Source organism: Boleophthalmus pectinirostris, unplaced genomic scaffold (assembly GCF_026225935.1).
Source record: "Boleophthalmus pectinirostris isolate CB_2022bp ecotype Guang Dong unplaced genomic scaffold, ASM2622593v1 HiC_scaffold_13, whole genome shotgun sequence".
NCBI classification, from domain to species: domain Eukaryota; kingdom Metazoa; phylum Chordata; class Actinopteri; order Gobiiformes; family Gobiidae; genus Boleophthalmus; species Boleophthalmus pectinirostris.
Window position 1 is genome coordinate 17,220,107 of NW_026571036.1, and position 20,630 is coordinate 17,240,736.

Genomic DNA, 20,630 nt, shown 5'->3' on the forward strand with positions numbered 1-20,630 from the left:
GGAGGAGGAGGAGGAGAAAAGAGGGCAGACACCGCTCCGATGTAACTTGTTGCACGCTCGCCACAGTTTGGTATGACCAGTCCAGGTCTCGAGACGCGCCGGTGACGCACGGGGGACACCGCTATCCAAGAGAAAGCTTATGTTAACGAAAGCAGAAGCGAGCGTGTGTCGTAAAGAAAGTTTGTCAGTGTTAAAAAGCGTGGAAAAGGCAGAAGTAGACGCATCATGGCCGGGGGCTCTGTATCCGAGTGTAAGGAGTACTTGTTTAAAGTCCTTGTCATCGGGGAATTAGGCGTGGGCAAAACCAGCATCATTAAACGCTACGTGCACCAGCTCTTCTCACAGCACTACAGAGCCACCATCGGGGTCGACTTTGCACTTAAAGTCATAAACTGGGACAGCAAGACGCTCGTGAGATTACAACTGTGGGACATAGCAGGTAAGTCATTTGTGACTTCTTTTAAAACTGGTTGGATGACTTACTAAAGAGAATGTCTGAAGAATCTGAAGAAATCACTACCAGGTTTTTACGTAGTGTTGCCAAACAGAAAAAATCAATTCCAGCCCCAGAATTCCCCGTTAACACAGAGAACCAGTTATTCTGTTTCCACTTTATAATCAGGCAGCTCATAATTGTCACTGGAATGTAGGTCACGTTGTTGTAAGTGACTAAACCACGCCTCCCAACCATACAAATGCCACTCATGAGATGGCCAGCGTCATAGATGTTATTTTAGAGGATAATTAATTAAATAATAATAACAATAATATACTATAAATATTCTACACGTTTCAAATAAAGAGAGTGTGAGTAGTTGGGATTTATGACGACTGTTTGTGTCATTTGTTGTAGGCCTAATAAAACAAATATTTAGAAGTCTAGTCATAAGCCAGTACAATCCTTATATACCCATCTCTGAGTGCAGATGCTATGGGAGTAGAGTGGTGAGGAAGGGCATATGGCACACAATTTATATCTGAGCCCTCTAAGAAATTAAGGAATGAACCACTGCTATCAGGGATTAGAAATTGTAATAGTAGAAACATAAGTGATTAGCATTTTCTACTTGTGTATAATTCAGTCGTTTTTATTGTAAATTCTAACCCTACTAAACCAATATTGTAAAGGGACCATACTCACTCAGACTGAGATATTGTAAATCTCCCCCATGTGACTTACCGGCACTTGTTTTTGCACACCATCCCATTTAAGACCATGTGATCCAAGACAAGTTGTTCTGAACCTGCCTGCCTCTCACTCACACCAGGCTGCGCATTCCTCCAGCTTGAGTAACCCAATGTATGAAAATCAGAGCATTGTCAACACAGGCTTCGTACATACAGTCCCTCTCCAAACGAAGCATTTTTATCATCTTCACAAGACGAAAGAAGTAAAGTACACAATATTATCTAAAATAAATAAAAATACTTTCTCTTATTCATATAGTTGAGATCCTGTGTTCAGTTCAAAATGGTCATGTGTTTGCTTATAAATAATCTCCTCTACTGTGTAATACTAGGACTCCTTAAAAAAATCCCCTCAACCAAACAATGTACACATCATAAAGACCTCAAGTAAATACCACTTTGTAAGAACAAACAAACAGATGATCTGTGAAGAATAGCACATTTTCTGGAGGCCACGATTCAGTCCGTATGCTACACATAGTAGTTGGGTTTTCCTGGTTCTCTTACAGTAGCTATATGCCAGTGCTGGCAGCAGATGTATTTACAGAGTTGAAGTAGTGATGTTAGCAGTTGCTGTAGTTGCTGACTTCAGCAGTAATAAGCCAATAAAAAGACAAACATTCAGCACTTATATTATTGTTTCCAGTTATAATATAATTATTACTGGGTGTTTGAACTATTATCATGTGTTTGCTTGTTAACAGATTAGTTTGAATGACCACACATGTAGCTTGTTTTCATTCTCTCCTTGTTGTCTGTTGATATTTGTGATCAGGAAGAATGCACTCTCTCAGTCAAACAAGCCTCATATGTTGAGACAGATCCAAACAGATGGCAGGGGCAGTGCTGCTCCATGCCTGCAGCGGTTGTATGAAAAGGGTGGCTACTTGATGTTTCAGGCTGCGGGGGGCGCCACCACAGCTTTGTTTGTCTGCCTGTCACTCTCTGATTGGCAGAGGGGCCATGGTCCCTCTTTTCTTCTTCTACCCCTTTTGGGCCTGGCAGCACTGACTGGCTTTGCATGATGCATCTGCCACCAGGATGCCACAGCGGCTGTCGGCCTGTCCCTGCCAGGCATTCCTCTATCACAAGATGGTACAAGGGTAAATATCACACCAAGATCCAGCACAATCTGGGACGCTCAACTATCAAGCAAAACATTATGACCACTTGTTAATTATTGACAGTTTTGAAGGACTATATGCTACAACCTACAGCACAATCGCCACAGCATGTGTAGAACATTGATAGTTAAAGGTCCCCTATGTCACTTTTCCAGCGTAGGCTCCATGGAGAATGTGGGAATGTTCCACAGTATCTTTCTCATGGAGACAAGCAGATGATGCCAGGTAAGATCTGTGGAGATGTGACCCTGAACACAGTAAAAATGCATATTTTTCATAGCTATCAAACACCTGTAATTGAATTAATGCCATAACCTTTTCATGGAGACAAGCAGGTTTCATTAACATTAATCACTCTTTCTAAATGCAACCAATTTCAAAGATTCACTATGTAACTTTTCTGGTGGGGGATCCACTATTTGCTTGTCTCCATTTGTTTGCTTGGAATGTATTATGTAATCTATCTTGCATTTAGGTAATTATGGATGCTTTTGCTAAAAACATGCATTATTATTGTGAACAGGCTTGCCTCTTCACAGAGCTTTAACTTGACCTGGTGGCTTGTTTCCATGGAGATACTATGCTCAAGACAGAAACTTCTTTATTGAGACACACAGATGGCAGACCCTCATCAAAAATGTTATATCTTGCATCTTTTAATAGAAAATCAATGGCCATCATGCTACGCTTCATTGGTGTAGTAGTCAACCAGTACCATTATATAGACTCTTATTACTCACACCATCACATTGGCCTGGCCTAGAGTCATTCTTGGTTTAAAATAAGTGAGGACATGTCTGTGTGAATGACAGCTGGAGGTGTATTTGCCAAGTCATTAGGATGAGCTATTAAGCCGTCTAATCAGGCAGTAAAGGAGGCGGAATGAGCCACACCGGCATGTCTCAGGGCGCCTTGTTGTCTTTTACTAACCTTTTTAATGGGGATTTTAAAGTCTGCTAGGAAAGACTGTAATCACACGGACGGAGGGACCTGACCGCCCCCTCTTCACCCTCAACTGCCACTTTCTCCTGGATTTAGCCGAACCACTGGACAGGATAATTACAGAGCGCGACCCATGCACCTTGACTGGGCTAAATGTTTATATAGATGAGAGGAACACAACAAAGGCAAGTGCTGTAATGGTAATATTGGTTTGACTGGCATCTTTTCAGTGTCTATTATTAGTGCCTTCTATTATAATTGGTAATTGTTTATTTTGATCCTCAAGTTAAAAAATGTTGAGTTATAACTATTAAAGGACCAGTATTACACTATTGTCGGATCTATGTTATAATGTGGTTTCCTCATCACAAACATAGAGCTGTGTTTTGTTTCATTCACATATATTTAACACACAGACCCTGCATATTTAGGAGTTCTTCTCAAACAGAAAACACCTTGTGATGTCATGTGGTAATATAGAAAGTGCTCCACTCTTTAAACTCCATAAACCTTTACTAGAATCATTTGGATGATTTGAGTCCTGGAATTACCTATATCTGACAGACTAATAAAGGTTTACTCAAATATGTGTCAGTGAAACAAAACACAATTCCAGGTTTGTTTTTCAGGAGGTAACAGCATCATAATGTGGTTTTATCTCACAAGAGTCAGTTTTGCGTAATATAAGACTTTTAAGTTAGACTGCAGGCCAATAATGTGCAACCATGTCAAAACTTGCCCAGTAAGATTGTACTATGAACCTTTTTTTGTAACCTGCTTTACCTGGAAAGTTTTACAAAATGGCAATAATAAAAGTATCTGCAAGTCGAGTTTTAGGTCAGATCTGTGAAAATGCAACCTCACTCACAGTAAGAATGCATTAAATATTTCTTTTGCAATAAAACACAGAAATTAATGAATGCAAAATAGACAAATTTAGTGCAGTGCTATGGAATATTCCAGGTAAAGCATAGGACACCTTTAAACCGAACTGCTAAAAAGAAATTGAAATGTTGACTAAGGCTTGTGACACAATGACGTATTAGCGCTCTCAATCACTGAGCTGTGATGAGCTGCAGGCTTTTACTTTCAGGCTATTTGCGCTCCTATCAGTGTTAGGCCTGTGTCCTCTCCAACGGTGTAAACAACAACTCTGTATCATCTGTCACTCCATGAGGTTCCGTTCCAAAATATGCACAGCCAATAAACTCTCCCATATATTTCATTTTTAATACAGGCTGTCACCACAACAAATTTTGAGGTGTGATATATTGCTTTAGTAAATATAGATGACGATATCAGACATGATAAAATGGAACAATGCAGAATATTAATCTACATGTACAATATTGTTAAAAAACATGAATTGCAATAAATAAATAAATAAGTGACAGGATGCAACTATTAAGTAGTTATACTGAGTCATAGAAGTTCATAATTCTCTACATTCTAGAGCTTACATCTCATTGTAGTGCAGAAAAATAACCAATATTTTCACAGTAGTACAAAGAAAAAGTACCACAATAAATACTGACCCCCAAAAAGTATTGTTCTATCTGTCATGTATTGAATGTTAAGTCTATATAGTATTTATCGTGACAGGCCTTTTCAATACAGGCCGTTATTGTTACACTAATGAAAACAAATATTAAAGAACCATGTAATGCCAGAATGACCTTGCAAAAAGCTTGTGATATATGGTATGGGTTTCTTGTCAACTTTAAACAGATCAGATGGGTTTGATACCAATTTCATTAACACATGTAAACAATAGAATGCAATCTCCAAATACTCCAAATAATTATATATTTTTTTACATTTTTGAAAATTAAACATAGAAAACACAAAACATGGAGCTTGACATATATGTCTGTATATAGTATAATTACACAAAATACAAAATGCACCCTATGAAATACATTTCAATAAAGTTACGGCACATCATGTCCAGTGTATGTCCAAATTTCTTTAATGTCGTAGTTGTTGGAAAGGTCTAACTGACTAACTTTTTTTTTTCAGATTAGTTTCAATTAGTATGCTTTCAGTTAGTATTAGTATTTATTAAATTTTCCATTTTGATCAGCCAGGAGTTGGTGTTTCACAGGTTTATCAAAAACTACTTTTTTGTTTTGGCTGCTTGAATAAGTGGTGCCATTAACTGACCATAATTAATTTCTAGAATGGTTATTATTTTGATTGCACTTGTTATTCATTTCCATTTTTTTTCTACTTCCCACTAAGCTTGTGTTTTTTTAATACTTGCGCTTGTAGTATTATTCTCATTGTAGTAGGTCTTGTGGCACTTGTAAAGCTCTCATCTTAAAGGTTACAGATTTACTCTCAATACTCACTTTGTCCATGGCTGTGGGCTGCTGTAATCTGGAGTAAGTCACTTCTCACATGCTGCTCACTGGAATTTGAACGTGCCAGTCATGTGTTGTAAGTCAAGCTCTTTTGAAGCTCTACCTTAAATACTGGACTCTGTTTAGGGAGGTTCTTTTGTGCATTTTAGTGAAGTTGTGTGGTAGACATTCATTACATGCAGATCACAACATGCTAGTCAAATCAGCAAACAAACTTTTTTCCTCAACAGGCAAGAAAACCCAACACATTAGCATATTAAACACAATGGGGATTTCTTATTGTCTCCCTAAACAGTATCTAAATTTAAAAAAACAACAGACCGGTCTCCGTTAAAACTTGTTTTTCATTGCACTGATTGCATTGCATTGCATTGATTTCATAGTGTCGATTCAAACCTCTTTTTTTTTGAAGGGCCAAGTTTGGTCTATACCTGTTGGTTTAGGCCTGGTTAATTTAATCAGAGTTTCAATCTGGTTTATTCCTACTTTGTTAATTTTAACACTTGTTTGTTCCTCGTTTAAACTAGAGTTGCTGTATTTGGAAAACTTAATTATTAGTGGTTCTCAACTTGTGGTACAGAGATCCTCATTCTGTCGGTGATGACCTTACCTCCTTACTTTTGTTGTCTTTCACTCCAGTCTTTGTTCTTTGAGCAGCTCCATGTAGGTTTTGACTGTCTTCCCCCTTCTCTCTGTGCCCATGTGAGAGTAGCCACAGATAACCCTGTTTGATGTGATCTCTGGATGCCGATTACAGTGAACTGTGACTCCCATTCTTCCAGCAGCTGTTTTATTATTCATTGGTGAAAGGTCTTTGTACAGCACCATATTTTAGTGGCAAGGACACCATAAAAACATAGTTACAGTATAAATGCCTAATGGTAGTCCCATAAAGTTTGATAAATCTACCTTTTGCTAACATGCCTCTTGACGACAGACACAGACCGCTGTTTCTACCCCTGTGTCTGGCTTGGACAGTTGCTATGGTTACCCGCCCACGAGATCCAGCGATATGTTGGACCATAGATGAACCAGGGGCTGCCGGAGCGATGGATAATGATGCCACTTTTTCTTCTTTCCTCATTCACCCACACAACAAACAAGAGATGACGGCAGTGACAACAGCTAAAGCATTTATTTTAGTAGTTGAACATGTTTGACAGAGTTTCTAATCTTAAATCTAAGTGTCGGGGATGTTACACCTGAATTTAGTTTGCACACACCTTTTGTCTTCTGTTGATTTTCAATTTCCATAATCCGTAATTCCATAAACCTGTAATGTGGTTTATGCAGTATGTGTATCAGTGATTGTTTTTCGATACTAAGGAAAAGAGATTGACATTATAGAATGTAATTTTTCAAAAAGGGGTGCACAAATCTATCTTTTTCAGTTCCGATACCAATTCTGATATTATGGCTTTCAGTATCTGCCAATCCCTGATATCAGCCGAGACTGAAAACGGTATTTATTTTCCTTTATCCTTTATTTCCAAATATCAAATAAGACAAAACTGATCCAAATGTGTTATGCAGCTGTTATTTATCCCTCATGTAACCGCAGAACAGCTTTGTATAAATAAAAGTTCAAACCTTATGAGACTTTCTGGGCTGACTACAACCAGGAAATAGTCTTATTACATCAATGTATCAGGATATTGCCTGAACCAATATTAGGAATTCAATATCTGGACATCAGATCCAGTAAATTTTTCAGTATTGGCTCCGATACCAATATTGGTTTGGTGGATCTGTATTTTTTAACAGCTTCTTCCTAAACTCAGATATATATCCAGACCATTCCATTTATTTATGTATTTATTTATTGATAACTTCAGTGTGATAAATGATGAAAGCAAAATTGTAGCACACCTTTCACAGCTCTCTAAAGTCCTGCATTACTGGTGGTGTTGTATTGATAAAGATTCATATTAGAGCCCGACCGATATGGATTTTGCTGTGGCCGATATGAAACCAATATAATGGGAGTTGGCGCTGCCGATAGCCGATATAATCGCCGATATATTTAGTGATGTAAAAATTCACTGTAAATGTTGAATTGTTTAAAAAACTTAGGTTTGGCTCTGGTGGATTTTAAATTGGGTTTATTTAGGCAACATTTATTGTTATTCTGCCTCTTTACCTCATATTTACAGACAGTAGGTTGGCTTAATGGTATTTTTGCATCACATTCTAGACATTAGTGATGGGTATTCCAGTTCTTTTTAGAGAACCGGCTCTTTTGGCTCGGCTCACTAAAAGCTGCTGGTTCTTTTGGCTCCCAAGCGGCTCTTCAGATTGTTTTGTTGCAAGCAGGTCTAAAGCAGGACTGAATCAGGACTGAACCAGGTCTAAACCAGGACTGAAAAAGGACTAAACCCGGGACTTATTTATTTTACGCTAAACTACAGCCAAATATGCTTTTAATCCTATGTACACGCAAATTTCTCAAAGTTTCGTTTTCAGCCGCTGTCAAACTACCACGAGTCTGCACGCGGCGTGACGACAAAAAAAAGTGAGAGAAAGAGAAAACACGGCTCCCAATAAGGATCAGTCTCCCGTCGTTCCCTTCAAAGAGCCGGTTCTAAGAGTCATTTCGTTCGCGACGGACCCATAACTAGTAAAGAAAGTAGCGCTATTAGCCTTTAGCCGTAAATACTTGCGCGCCGCGGTAATTAATTATATGCGCAAATGTCATAATTCACACGTCTATTCACAGCTCATTTACATATCAATGCAGGTCCAGTAACAAATATACGGCCAATATAGTCACTTTAGAACAGACCAATAGAAAACAGCCTGTTTATGTGCGGGAGCTACAGCAGCTAACCTGTAACAAATCACCAAAACTAGCTTCAAAGTCGACATATTTCCAACACTCACCGCTCACACAGGCTCCTCCTCACATCACAAGTCTGCACTAATAAATGTCCTTTTAATCCAGACTCAAACCGATTGTTGAAGAATATAATCTCAATGTTTGGATCTGTGTATGCGGGTGTAAACAAACGCACGTGAGTGACACGACTCTGTGGTGTGTTCAGGGACAGTACGGACGCACACACAGACAAAAGACAAATGACTCCGTAGATAAATACTGATGTGGAGCCACATATTAGGACATTTATCTGTCTGTAAATTGGATTAAATGAACATAATGTAGAGAATCTAAGATTTTTAAAGACGTATCACATGCCCACGCGAAATATCGGCCCCTATTTGCAAGCATATCGGCCGATAGCCGATATGCCTCCGGTTACCCATATCGGCCGATAATATCGGTCAACCGATATATCGGTCGGGCTCTAATTCATATATATGTCACAAATGGACATTTTAATGATTGTCCAGAGTTATACCATAGTCCCCACTGATTTGTTGCCATTTTATCATTGGCTCTGTGCTTAGAAACACAATCGTTTATCAATAGCCCAAATATCCCCGAGCTGTGAGCTGCGTGTCTGCGTATGTGTCTGTGCTATGACTGTACTGCCACTGCTGATTGATATAATCACTATGGAGTCACAGTCTGACACCCCTGGGATGGCTGTAGAATGCAGTTCTATTTCATATTGACCCAAAGTAAATGACCCATGCCCAATATATAATGAAAAGTTGAATTGTGAAACTAAAATGTATTGATGGCAGAAGAAAAGGAATGCTCATGGGAATTTACTTCAAGAGATCTTTGTATTTAAGATATTCCATGGTGAAGATCAATTGGATATAGCTAGTTTTGTTATTGAACTATTTGTATGATTTGATGATTGGATAGAGATGTGCAGCATTAGAATTTGTTTGCTCGATGATATTCAGGTACTTTTTTTCATTTAGCCAATCTCTGCTATTTGGTCGTGACGTATTTAATGCGCCGCTAACTGGGCTAACTGGTATATAAAGCTTTTCCCAAATCCCATAGGAAGAAGGGCAATAATGTCTTTCCCCTTGATAAAATTGTTCTGGCTTTAAATCCTCGATCTCGGGAATCGTTGCCAACACAGAATGTTCTTTACTGATTGGTTGGTGCCCGAATTCGCACATCCGGGGTTTTTGCGAACCGTCTAGTGAATTCCGATTCCTGACCTAGTCGCTGGAGAGAAATGAAATTGAGCGGAGGCACTAGGTGGCGCCAGCCTGGCTAGAGGTGTGTGGGAATAATTACTAATGCTTGGCACTGGGTGATGTATTACCAAAAAAATCATGTTTTTTATCCTCATATTCAGTCATGACATTAAATTTGATTTGGTCTTATTCAAAACAAATAAATACGGTTTTGAATTAGAGATAGATCGATATGGCTGGCCAATATAGCAGGTGGATATTTTGTATTTGCCGATGTTTTGTTTTAGCCGACCTGCTGTCTAAGGAGTACACGCACAGCCTTATTGCAAGGAGATTGCACAAAATATGTCTACATCACTCTCTTAGAGGTTTGTAGTAAAACAAAGCTTGGGGAACATTTGTAGTAAATTTAAACAACATAATTTGTGGAAAATAATAAAAAATTTTCCCAAAGTATCAGCAGAATTTATCGTCATTGGCCAAGAAAACCCACAACAGCCGATCACTCATTTTAAATAATAATTTCTTGAACATTAACAGTACAGACTTTTGATTTGTGTCTTTTAACCCACAACAAAGGATTTCTCCAAAGTCTGAACTGAACCCAAAACTATACTACTTTTACTGACAAAGGATTGACTGTAAACCTCTCAATTAAAAAGAGCTAAATATATCATTGACCATTAGAAATGACAGAATCTCTCTATCTCTATTAAAATTCAATTAACTACACAGTCATAATTTTGAGCCAACTACTTTCTTTTACACGCTCTTTACCTAGCCTCCCAAAATTAGATATTTCTAGTCTAGTCTAATCTCCAACTGTGCATGAATAAAACATATCTGCCTTTTTCAGTTTTCTTCAATAACTCAAAAATACTCTTGCCTGTCAGGTTGAATTACTATTATACATTTGAGTGTGACTGTAAATGATGTCCCTTAGCCTTCCCTCCATCTTCCTCTCCGCTGCATACGTACATGAGTTTACTTCATTCTTTGGGCTCCTTATCCCGCTGTGCTGACTCTCCGGAGAATTCACCTGGGGTTATCTCTGCTAAATTTAGACTCTCAATTATAAGCAATTACCGTCAGGACTCGGGGCCCCTGCGTGAATTCACTGCACTGCACCAGACACAGCCGAACGTCACTGAGTAAAAACCTGCTTTCAGTAGATGTGCTCAAAAGTTCACCAAATATCTGTCTCGTTTTAATGACAGTGTTTAATGGGTTTTGTAATTACTCTTGGCTCATAATATATTTTAATGTGAAGCATCGTAAGAAAATTGAGTTCTAAATCACCCAAATGAAGGGATTTTTTGGCATATAATATTCTCTATAATATTTATCATTAGTGTAAAGGTATTAAAGTTATTAGCAGTTAAAAAAACATTTTCTGTCTTACTATTTTAATGAAACAATAAAACAATCATTAAAAAGTAGTGTTGTTGTGATACTATAAGGTAAAGTCTTGATGCTGCGTTTGATTCTTCAATGATAACACAAAACATCTATTTTTATAGGATAGAATTTATTAAAAAAAAAAAAAAAAAACTATTATAATGTGCTGTAATTTTCATCATGAAATAATAATTTTTATTTATACGACAGTGGCAGCAAATTAGAGTGGAGTCAAAGTGTATTCATTTCACAAATGCACTGTACTATTGATTGCTGGAAGTAATAAAAATAATTGGTTCCAGACAGTTTGTCAATAACGGCACCAGGCCGCATAAATATGCATTTAAAATTAAAGGGAAAAATCAAGCATTTAGCGATTTTCCAGTATCATCCTAACCTGATTGTTAAGAACATATCAAGTCTGTTCATAAGAAACTATAGTAGTATTATATCCACATATATGTAAATGTAGGTGAGAAAACCTGCCTGTACTTACTAAGGCTATTTTTTATTTAGATTATAAGGATTTATATGGGACAAAAGTTGGTGAAGATTTATGGTGTTTTTAATTTTTTTGGTATTTATTTGAATCATGAGTTTAATCTTCCTTTTTACAATCTTAAGCTGTTTTTATAGAAATGCATTGTTTCCTAGTACTTTTTCTCTGCATGAATGGTTGTTTTTGTATAAACTCTCATGCAAGTGTAGTCTTGTGAGTATACAGATACAGCTACATAGAGATCAATAGATATGAGTTTTTGGCATTTCTCAGTTTTAGTCAACCAAGTCGTCTACAGCCCTAGTATTTACAAAGAAGTATTGTAATCATTTCAACATGGCAAAAAACAGAAAGAGGAACCATATTGACAAGATTGGGCAAGAGGTTCCCTAAAACGAAAGTACAGTCTTTTTCAAATCATGTGATGAGGCTTTCACGTGTGATGAGTCATGCGTTCAGTCGGCTCAAAAAAAAAAAAAAAAAAAAAAAAAGCGGCACACCTGTCACCTGCTCCATCTTGTCTATCTTTAGTATCTTTAGCTGTGGGCACTGTTGAGGTTTAAACTTGATTAAAACCAACATTGCTAAAAAATAAACAAACATTTCTTCCCACCAGGGATTTGTCATAGTTTGGATGAAAGAAGCATAATGTCAGATGATGTGTTGAAATCTATTTAATCTGACCATGATTAAAAGTGCGTCATCAGCAGTGATTCAACCTGCCCATTTAAATCCTGTTTTTGGATTCACTTCCTTCCCAGCAAGCATGAGTGCCCAGGATCTTCTGATATCATATGATGTGTGACATATTTGTGTAGCGTATATCTTTTTGCATCTAGAATTATGTTTGTGTAAAAAGGGCTGCAGACTTTTTCCCATGCAGGGTTACATAACCAGATCCAAAGCAAAAGCAGCAACTGAAAATGTGAAACATGTGGGCCCAACTCTGCTACAACTACTATATTAAGAGGAAGTTAAACAGACCATTTTCTTTCTCAAAATTATTATGTAAAATTGAAATAAATAATGGCTGTATATTGCAGTTGTGTTTACATCTGCAGGATTCTGTTCAGAGTGCACATTGTAAACTACTTCAGGACCATTCACTTTTGAAAGACTGAATTTTGAACGAGGCTAAATAATACTGAAACTAATTTATGGAACTGACAAAATAACCCAAGAGCAGATTAAACCACAACTATTCTAAATCTACAATATCAGAATGAAATACTAGTATTGAGTCATAGAAGCTATTAATTTTACCTTTTATGGCTCAAATCTTATATATCCAAAAAATAACCACACATTTCCCAGTACTGCAAAGAAAATGTACATACAATATATATTTATCTTAGAAGATATAGTAATTTAGCCTGATTTATCAGCTGGTTTCACTTTGTGGGAACCGTCTGACCTCGCAGCATTAGGATTCGTTCACTTGACGGTAGGCGGGTAATTTTTTATTTAACCAATTGCCGCTGTTTGGTCGTGATGTGTATAATGCGCCTGTAACGGGACTAACTGCTAACTATTAAGCTTTTCCCAAATCCCGTAAGAAGAAGGGCAATAACATCTTTCCCCTTGATAAATTTCACCAAACATTATCTTTGTTCCGGCTTTAAATCCTCGATCTCGGGAATCGTTACCAACTCAGAATGTATGGCTTTGTCTACATCCATCTTGACCACTTTGTTTACTGTTGTGCTGTACCACAAAAGGGACACAGACAGGCGCTTGAGTTTGGCGTCATGGCTTTATAGCTCTACACTGATTGGTCAGTGCACGGTCTACAACTTCCGGGGTTCTTGCAAACTGTCTAGTGTATTCTGATTCCTGACCTAGGAGAGAAATTAAATTGAGCAGAGGCACTAGGTGGTGCCAGACTGACTAATAGTAATTACTGTGACAGGCATAATTTGGTAAATGATAAACTAATCCAAGAAGGTCTAAGCTACAGGTACAAAATATTTCTATAAAGAGAAGTTATTTTGTTTCTGTAGATGACATTTATTATCTTAATTTTGCAATTTGGAAACTACATTAATTCAAATTGCTATTTTAATTCGATTACTTGTGCAGTCCTAATATAAATGCGTATTTTTGAGTGTAGTGGAGAAAAAAACTGAGCGTTCCAAGCTGTCAATTTTGGTCCTTCAAATATTGATTTTTCCACTTTATCACCTGCTGGTTCATATCTCCTTTGGACAAAATCATTTCAAACTTTATGAGAATGGCCATGGGTATGAAGATTACTTGTGCCATTCTATAAAAGGCTCATTGTCGAAATCCACAGTTATAAATGAACCCCCTCTAGCTTCTGTATCTCATTTTCTGTTCAAAATGAAACTGTCATGTCACTGAATATTTCTATCTCCACAGGTCAGGAGCGGTTTGGTAACATGACAAGAGTTTACTACAAAGAAGCTGTGGGTGCGTTCGTGGTCTTTGACATCACCAGAGGCTCCACATTCGAGGCTGTGTCCAAATGGAAGCACGATTTGGACAGTAAGGTGAAACTGGCCAATGGAAATCCGATTCCATCTGTGCTGCTGGCCAACAAGTGTGACCAGAAGAAGGAGATCACCAACAACACAGCACTAATGGACAATTTCTGCAAAGAGACGGGCTTTCTGGGCTGGTTTGAGACTTCAGCCAAGGTGAGGTGCAAATCTTAAAGGGACAACATGTACAGTTTTGATTCTAATGCTGATTTATTCTTAATTACAAAAACTTAAGGTGCACTATGTAACTTTTTGGTTTGGGGGTCCATCACGTGCTTGTTTCTTTGAATATGTCATTGCACTGCCTGGAATGTTCCACAATATGACATTAAACAGCTCTGCCTTACATTTATTCAATTACAACTGATTTTATAGCTCAAAAATGCATAGAAAAAGAGGCAATGAGCAGGGTTGCCTCTCCACAGATCTTGGTCTGGTTTGGTCTCCATGAAGATCAAAAGGTTTAATACCATACTGTGAAACATTCCAGACAAAGCAATAACATCACCAAGGAGAAAAGCACAAACCATCCACTAGAAAAGTTACACAATGCACCTTTAAAAAACTCTGCTATAATCAGCACAGAATAAGCCAAATTGGAGTCTTATTTTTGCTGCCAGTTCCAATGTCTAAGTCTAGTTGTTGAGTTTTTATTATTATTATTATTAATTGTAATATTTAACAAAGAAAAAAAAAACTCCCATGCCCCACTCCTTTCTCTGCCACACAAAAATGAAGTCTAGGTGGTTAAAACCCGAAATGCCTCTCTCAGATCTGAATCTTCTCTACTTAAACCCCAGCACCTCAGCCAATCATTAATCAGTGCAAGTGAAGTCTCTGCAGGAAGTGTCTGATCATAACCTTGATTTACTAGCAATGTCTGAAGAGGATTTCACAGACTTCCACAGACAGAAAGTGTCTGTGGGTGTTCTTGGAATACAGTAAGATGCAAGTATTTTGTTTCCTGTAACATAAAACCTGCCACACAAGTTCTTGCAACAGATATAGGAAACAAAAAAAGGGGAGAAAAAGCCCTGAAAACATGATTACATATTTTTCTCTGTTGTTTGACTACATATTGACTGAAACTGGACACTTTATGTAGATGCTCATTAGCTGATATTATTACAAGCAAAATGTTAATTTGACACCATAGTGATAGATTATGCAACCCACTATAAAATCACCAATGCAAATGTCACAAAATCACAAAATGTGGAAGTGTGTAGTCACCGTTAAGGCAGCCATTTTATGACTACATGTGCTACCCATTATAAGGATTATAAAACCAAGGGGCCTCTTACTCATACTCAATCTGTCAAGAGACTGTTATGTTACCCCTATGTTATATTACTGGGGTTCTATGAGTTATAGGATTGGGGATGAAGCTTAAATTTTGAGCTCACCTTCCTTATGTAATGACTCAGTGACATGAACAATTGTTGGAATTTGTTTTTATTTCTGCGACTATTTGCTGGATACATTTGTTTTTGTTCACACTTTCACTGTGGGGATCACTTTCTATTCATGGATTCCAGCTTCCTGTTTATAGGTGACATTTTGAGGCACCATTCAAAGGATATAAAATTGTGTTTTGAATTGTTAATTGCTATGGAAACAGTGCTACTCTAAAACCCATGGATAAAGGGTTATTTTTGCCAAAGTGTAAGATAACAGACTTAGTTACGGTTTGAAGGGCAGAATAGCAAATCTCACTTTATGCTTGCCAGTTTACATAAAACATGCTTTATAAAAATGCTATTTGGTTTTCATCAACTATTATCTATGACCATCTTCTTTTTCCTCATAGGACAACATAAATGTGGACGAAGCAGCCCGTTTTCTAGTGGAGAATATCTTGGCTAATGACAAAGGCTTGCCCTACGAGGAGAGCAATGGAGACCGGATTAAACTGGACCAGGAGACTGTGGCCGCTGAGAGCAAATCGGGCTGCTGTTGACATTCATTTTATTCACACTCCAAACCAGTGCACCTCCCCTCCACAACTCCCCAACCCACAGAGGAACTCAAAACAATGCGCTTTACCCGCCGCATCAGGAGGCGCTCTCTCTCTCTCTCTCCACCAATGAAGCAATTTCTGTACTGCAGTCTCTCTCGAACTTAAACTATAGGTCACAAGGCAGCAGTTTGTTCTGAAATTTTTTAAACCACAAACACTGTTGACAGACACAGATTTGAAGTTGTCTACTTTAGTATTATCTGATGCTCTAGACTGTTCTACTTATAAACATGGAAACACAATCAAAAGGCAAAACCACTCGCTAAAAACCTTAAAGTGAACTTGTGAACTTTAAACCATGTTAGAATATTTATCAAAAACACACCTGGAATTGTGTTTAGTTTCATTCACACATGTTTGAGTAATTCTTTATTATTAGACTGTCTACATCTCCAAAGTTCAAAATGCTCTGTTTCACCTTGTGATGTTGTGAAGAAGTTAATTGATCCTTTTACCTTTTTAATGTCTCAGCACATGTCAATAGAAACTGCTTTTGAGCATTATGTAAAGGCCTTGTACCTTATTTTGGACCTTGAGTGAGGAAGGTTCAGTTTTAGTCCCTTCTCTAGCTCTTATGTTGCACTGTGATGGAGAAACTACTAGTCCCAGGCAGTTGCTTCCACATGTACCTCTTCCAACAACATGCCCTTTTTGGTTCATACTTGATGTTCTCATTCTCACACTTCTCACACTGTGCAAAGAGCTTTTTTCTGAATTAGAAGAACTGAAACTCAGGTACAGGGCTTTTAAGTGATGTTCTTGAGCTGTTAAGGGTTTATACCATGTTTTGGGTAGAGCTAAACCCTTTAAATTATATACCTTTTGGGTACATTCATGCCATTTTTTTTCATTGACTTGAAGGTACGCAATTGGAAGCAATACTGAATTCCCAGTGTGAACATATGGGGACATCTGGTGTGTTTTTATAATGTGTTTTTTTTTGTTTTGTTTTTTTTGCATTGTGTAATATATTAAAAAATAATAATAAGGAAACCACTGTGTTGTACATAGGGATTGGAATCTGTTTTTTGATTGGATATGAAGGCTTTATTTAAAATTGGTGTGCTTAAGATTATATGTAAAAATACTATAAATCTTCAACATAAAAATAAACATTTTAACATGCTTGTCATCTGTTATGGGGTTGAAAAAATGAATTTTGTCAATGAACAATGGCTGAGCAAAACACTACAATTTGGATTAGATGTGGTTTTAGTTTTCAATGGCTTTACTTTTATTTTTAATACATTTCAGAAATAGCCTAACATAGGCTTCTTTTGTAGGCTACTTTTGTAAAGCTGCATGTAGCAGCACAACTCAGCCAGTGTGAGATAGACATGACCATGTGACTCCACTCAAGTAACGCAGTGTGATAGTCATCAGACTCTGACCTCCTCGTTGTTATCACACCGGAATGTAATGGGGGGTGATGTGTGTACTGCTGCATCATTTGCCCATTTTCTTTTGGCTGGGCAAATTAGTCTAATGATGTAAGTAATCATAATAAAATATATAGGCTATAATGTGTGCTATATGTGATTGCTGCTTTGCCTCAAACTAGGCCTGGACACAGGGAGCAGGCATTTGACCATTTACATGATGAGGATTTTATGTCATATTTATTCTTCACTCAAGCTCACTCGACATGTAAAAACTAAATGAAAAAGTAAATTATATGGTTCTGGTAGCATAATTTTCAATTATAAAATATTATGGTATGTCTTTTATCGTTTCGTCTTACTCCAAGAATGTCAAAAAGTGACGCCTGGTCAGTGCCTTTTAGAAGTAGTCAAATTTTTTACTCAAGGTTTTTATTGTAATCAAATGGCATTTCACACAAGATAACTCCATTTTGTGCTCAACAGTTCTCTGTGTGAGACGGTGGCCTTAATAGATGATTAGGTGGTCTAACTCATCAGGGAGAGGATCTTCACATCCTCACAGCTCCTGTAGTTGTGGTAACTACAGCAACAAGTGATGAGACTCCAGGCCCGCCCACAAACACTGCGCTGCCTAGCAACGGGCAAACTTTCAGCGACACAAGACAAGAGCGACACGAGCACGCGTGTGGGCTCTCTGGATCATCTTTTTAGTTTGCACTGTTGTTAGCTGATATAAGTCAATGTCAATATGTCAAAGACCAAAGGAAAAAGAGAGACCTCGTCCAGCAAAGTGTCTTTATCTGATCGTCATCCAAAAAAGTGAGTTGTGTGTAAAAATGTCAATAAGTGGCACTAGCGAGCTAGCATGTCATGTTAACTGTGCTGTTGTGTTCAGTGGAGGCTCCGCAGTCGCTTTCGCATCCATGGAGAGTTTAGGGAGCTCATGGAAAAGTAAATTCCCCATTTGGCCTGAATGGAACGAAGCAGAAATCAACAAGGAAAAGTGGGACTTTAGTAAACCCGAGGAAGGAAAAACATCAAAAGGATCTAATGCACATATGCATGTAAAAGTGTAGACATTTAACTGGCTTACAAAAAATGCAATTTTTAATGGATTATATATCATTATTAGCATTATGTTAATTTTATGTGTTTTTGTTAATATATTTGAAGCCAATGTTTGAAGATCCCGAAGGTAAAGTTGCCTTACCCACGGTTCTCAAGGTGCATTCATGGAAGAGACCCAACGAGTTCATTACAAACAATACCAAGGTAAACAGTTTGTTTATTTGTTTATTTTTGTTTTATAAAAGCACCATTCAGCATCCTACCCTGTCATTATTTTGTATATGAGATCTGCATATTACAGTTACAATTACATATTTTCTTTTAGACGCCAGTTGTGATTGAAAATCAAAGTACCTTTGACCTGCTCTCCTCCAATGACCATTTGATGTGCAGTGAGGTTGGTTTTGTATTATTTATCAAGATCCCACTGGGTTCTCTTCAGACTTGAGTAGAGTAATTTGCTCATCACAGTTGATGGACACAAATGAATGGCCATTGGTAATTCAGTGCTGATTGACCGAATGATTGATTAATGTTCCGGACAATAGGAGAGTTAAGCCAAAAGATGCAGTGTTCTGTTATGAGAATCCTCATAATGACTGGTTTTATTTTTATGAAGCTGATCAGATGGATCATCAGTGAGATCTATATCCTCTGGGCCCACTGTAAGAGTACGTCTCCTGAGCAGTGCACATGGAAGCCCTGGGAGCACATCTACTCACTCTGCAAGGTCGTAAAGGGTCATGTGCCACTCTACAATAACTACGGCAAATATGTGGTCAGACTCTACTGGATGGTAGGCCCTTCTCTTTTCTCTTTTAACATACATTTAGAATCAAGACACTTGTATGTACAAGGTGAGAAAGAGACAGGAGTATAATCACATTATTATTATTTCATGTGGTCTAATAACTGAAATGCATATGAAAAGATCTGTCATATTTGTGGACCTATAAACTAGGTACTACCAGTACAGTTGCGGGCAACATATGTCATAATGGAGTGTAATGATGCACTTGTTTAGCTACAATAAATATTCCAATTCACCATGGTTGATGAAACATGGATAACTTGAAACTCAAACTGATAATTCTTAGTGTTAACAAAGACTGTAGCTGTTACGCAAGTTTGTAGAGCAGTGTGCCTTCTAAGTTTGTAGATTTGCTGTTACAACTCTCAGAAAGGGAGAAAAACATTTAGAAGTGTCTAAAATAGGCATCATTTTGACCAATGCCATCTTGGGACATTCATACTTTCCACTTTTTATCCATGCATTGTCAATATGCTGAGAAAAGTGAAAATTGAGAAAAGCATTTTGAGACCCTCACTTTTTTCATTGTCATCATGTGCCCAATCTTCCCTTTCCCCAAAGATTACAATCAATGACACCAGGCAGTTCTCCTTCTCAGCACAGAGACAGCAGAGCATAGCACACAGACTGAGGGCAGGAGGAGGAGGGGGAGGGAAGAGAAATCCTTATCCACGAAGAGCTCAAATCATACCGTCTCAGTCTGCCGCTCCCCAAAGTACTTAGACTTCATATGTATCCTGATGAGTAGATAAGGCTTATCTGCAGTCAGCTGCTTTTTACATCTTCAAGTGGATAGCTGTGTTAGAAGTAGATGCTCTTAAGTATTTTAGCACAATACAATGCACCAGTTTGTTCAAAAAGGGGGGAAAAAGGATTCTTCTCTTGGTAATATTGAGTCTGTATTAAGAGTTGGGAAGAATTTTTTTGAAAAGTAACTGTATCAGAATACACTTACTTTTTCATTTTGTGGTATTCAGAATAAAGTTACTTTCCTAAATTAAAATGAATACATGGCTTTGAAGTGCATGGTAATAGTGAGAAAAAAAGAAAACAGAGCTCTTGGAATGCCTTTATATGTGATTTTTTTTTGTCTCAAATTAGACATGCATTAATTCATAATATTAAAATGTTGTTGTAATTATATGTTCTGCTTTTACACCATAATATAATGCAACTTGAAGTAAAAGTATCTCAAGTATTCAGAATACATTACTTTGATTAGACCATGTATCAGAATACATTACAAAAGACATTTTAATGTAGGTATTCAGTATT

The 20,630-nt window shown here is 37.6% G+C and overlaps 2 protein-coding genes across 2 annotated transcripts in view; both read left to right on the forward strand.

Moving 5' to 3' along the window:
• The first annotated feature begins 20 nt into the window (after window positions 1–20).
• Window positions 21–17,233, forward strand: rab32a (RAB32a, member RAS oncogene family). The gene is made up of 3 exons (XM_020940686.2): window positions 21–439; window positions 13,953–14,230; window positions 15,885–17,233. Exons 1-3 carry the CDS (start codon window positions 226–228, stop codon window positions 16,032–16,034), a joined length of 642 nt encoding a protein of 213 aa, XP_020796345.1. The 5' UTR covers window positions 21–225; the 3' UTR covers window positions 16,035–17,233.
• A 960-nt stretch (window positions 17,234–18,193) lies between these two features.
• adgb (androglobin) overlaps window positions 18,194–20,630 on the forward strand; it is a 36,515-nt gene continuing 34,078 nt past the window's right edge. The window contains exons 1-5 of the mRNA XM_055149806.1: window positions 18,194–18,295; window positions 18,372–18,540; window positions 18,650–18,748; window positions 18,870–18,941; window positions 19,164–19,340. Coding sequence (XP_055005781.1) covers window positions 18,225–18,295; window positions 18,372–18,540; window positions 18,650–18,748; window positions 18,870–18,941; window positions 19,164–19,340 — 588 coding nt within the window. The 5' untranslated portion in view covers window positions 18,194–18,224. The remainder of the gene's footprint in view (window positions 18,296–18,371; window positions 18,541–18,649; window positions 18,749–18,869; window positions 18,942–19,163; window positions 19,341–20,630) is intronic.

Bases quoted from the DNA above. Each gene is read 5' to 3' on its own strand.
- rab32a (XM_020940686.2), top strand. From the start codon at position 226: ATGGCCGGGGGCTCTGTATCCGAGTGTAAGGAGTACTTGTTTAAAGTC. The intron at 440-13,952 runs GTAAGTCATTTG...CTATCTCCACAG, and splicing joins ACAACTGTGGGACATAGCAG to GTCAGGAGCGGTTTGGTAAC. The intron at 14,231-15,884 runs GTGAGGTGCAAA...TTTTCCTCATAG, and splicing joins GGTTTGAGACTTCAGCCAAG to GACAACATAAATGTGGACGA.